The sequence below is a fragment of the Penaeus monodon genome, chromosome 30 (assembly GCF_015228065.2).
Source record: "Penaeus monodon isolate SGIC_2016 chromosome 30, NSTDA_Pmon_1, whole genome shotgun sequence".
NCBI lineage: Eukaryota > Metazoa > Arthropoda > Malacostraca > Decapoda > Penaeidae > Penaeus > Penaeus monodon.
This window is the reverse complement of record NC_051415.1, coordinates 24,649,342-24,651,742: the sequence shown is the minus strand read 5'-3', so window position 1 is coordinate 24,651,742 and position 2,401 is coordinate 24,649,342. Positions and strand designations below refer to the sequence as shown.

General features: G+C 68.3%; 1 protein-coding gene across 1 annotated transcript in view; it reads right to left on the bottom strand.

Moving 5' to 3' along the window:
* LOC119592390 (basic proline-rich protein-like) overlaps window positions 1–1,187 on the bottom strand; it is a gene marked incomplete at its 5' end in the record, with an annotated part of 15,067 nt that extends 13,880 nt beyond the window's left edge. Inside the window, 4 exon segments of the mRNA XM_037941210.1 lie at window positions 117–245; window positions 247–647; window positions 733–1,117; window positions 1,119–1,187. Coding sequence (XP_037797138.1) covers window positions 117–245; window positions 247–647; window positions 733–1,117; window positions 1,119–1,187 — 984 coding nt within the window.
* Window positions 1,188–2,401: the final 1,214 nt, after the last annotated feature.

Here is a 2,401-nt window from a genome sequence, read left to right as displayed (position 1 = left end):
AAAAAAAAAATTAAAAAAAACGAAACAAGGAACCAAGAACGGGGGAGAGGAAAACCGAAAAGGGAAAGCGATTTAGGGAGGGGAAAAGGAGGGGAAAGAGAGGAAAACAGGGGCGGGGGAAAAGGGGAGGAGGGGAGAGGGGGGGAGGGGAGAGGGGGGGGAGGGGGGAGGGGGGGAGGGAAGGAGGGGAGAGGGGAGGAGCGGAGAGGGGAGAGGGGAGGAGGGGGGGGAGGGGGAGGGGGGGAGGGGAGAGGGAAGGAGGGGGAGAGGGGGGGAGGGGGGGAGGGGAGAGGGAGGAGGGGAGAGGGGGGAGGGGAGAGGGAAGGAGGGGAGAGGGGGGAGGGGAGAGGGGAGGGGGGGAAAGAGGGGAGGGGGGAGAGGGGGGAGGGGAGAGGAAGGAGGAAGGGGGGGAGGGGGAGGAGGGGAGGGGGGGGAGGAGGGGGGGGGGGGAGGGGGAGGGGGAAAGGGGGGGAGGGGGGGGGAAAGGGGGGGAGAGGGAAGGGGGGGAAGGGGGGGGGGAGGGGGGAAAGGGGGGGAGGGGGAAGGAGGGGAGAGGGAAGGGGGGGGGGAAGGGGGGGGGGGAGGGAGAGGGGAGGGGAGGAGGGGGGGGGAAGGGGGGGGAAGGGGAGGGGGAGAGGGGGGAGGGGAGGGGAAAAGGAGGGGAGGGGGGAAGGAGGAAGAGGAGGAGGGGAGGGGGAAGGAGGGGGGAAAAGGAGGGGGGGGGAAGGGAGAGGGGAGGAGGAGAGAGGGGAGGAGGGGAGAGGGGGGGAGGGAAAAGGGGGGAGGAGGGAGGGGGGAGGAGGGAGGGGGGAGGGGGGGGGGGGGGAGGGAGAGAGGGGAGGAGGAGAGGGGGGGGGGGGGGGGGGGGAGGGGGGGGAGGAAGGGGGAGAGGGGGGGGGGGAGAGGGGGGGAAAGGGGGAGGGGAGGGGAGGGAGAGGGGGGGAGGAGAGGGGGGGAGGGGGGGGGGAGGAGGGGGAGGGGAGGGGGGGAAGGGGGGAGGAGGGGAAAAGGGGGAGGGGGGAGGGGGGAGGGGGGGAGGGGGGGAGGAGGGGGGGAGGAAGGGGGGGGGGGGAGGGGAGGGGGGAGGGGGAAGGGGGGGGAGAGGGGGGGAGGGAGAGGGGAGGAGGGGGGGGAAGGGGGGGAGAGGGGGGGAGGGGAGGGGAGGAGGGGGGAGGGGAGGGGGGGAGAGGGGGGAGGGGAGAAGGGGAGGGGAGAGGGAAGGGAGGGGAGAGGGAAGGGGGGGGGGAAGGGGGGGAAGGGGGAAGGGGGGGGGGGGAAGGGGGAAGGGGGGGAAGGGGGGAGGGGGAGAGGGAAAAAGGGGGAGGGAAAGGAGGGGAGGGGGGAAGGAGGGGAGAGGGGAGGGGGGAGAGGGGAGGGGAGAGAGGGAGGGGGGGAGAGGGGAGGAAGGGAGGGGAAAAGGAGGGGGAGAGGGGAGGGGGAGAGAGGGGAGGGGGAGGGGGGGAGGGGGAGGGGGGGAGAGGGGGGGGGGGAAGGGGAGGAGGGGAGGGGGGGAGGAGGAGAGGGGGAGGAGGGGGGGGGGAGGAGGGAGAGAGGGGAGGGGGGGGAGAGGGGGAAGGAGGGGAGAGGGGGGAGGGGGAGAGGGGGAGGAGGGGAGAGGGGAGGAGGGGAGAGGGGAGGGGGGGAGAGGGGGGAAAGGGGGGGAGAGGGGAGGAGGAGAGAGGGGGAGGAGAGGGGGAGGAGGGGGGGGGGAGGGGAGGGGGGGAGGAGGGGAGAGGGAGGGAAGAGGGGGGGGAGGAGAGAGGGGGGGAGGGGGGAGAGGGGAGGAGGGGGAGGGGAGGAGGGGAGAGGGAAGGGGGGGAGGGAAGGAGGGGGAGGGGAGGAGGGGAGAGGGAGGAGGGGAGAGGGAGGGAGGGGAGAGGGGAGGAGGGGAGAGGGAAGGAGGGGAGAGGGAAAGAGGGGAGAGGCGAGAGGGGAAAGGGAGGTAAGGCGTGGGGAGGGAAGGAAGGGAAAAGAAGGGGAGAGCAGGGAAGGAGCGGGAGGGGAGAGGAAGAGGGAAGGGAAGGCTGATAGCTAGATGGGGCAGACAAAGGCGAGAGCAAGAGGCAATATCGATGGAGGTATTCTTTTCAATTACTCTACACTCTTTGTTCTCTAATTCTTTATTTACTTTTTTTTCCTGTGTTTTTATTCATCGTATCCTATCCTTTCTTTTGCCTTATTTACGTTTTTTTTTTCTCTCTCTCTTCGTCATGCCTTCTTCTGCATCTTCCGTCTTTGCCTTTCCATGTAATCATCATATTTCTCTTTGCACCTCCTCCGCTTCCTCGTTCTCTTTCTCCCTATCCTCCTCTATCATCACCTCCTCTCCTCATTCTCTTCTTCTTTCTCCTTGATTTTTCATCTTCTTGCTTCTTCTTCCTTATCCTTCTTCTTCCCTTCT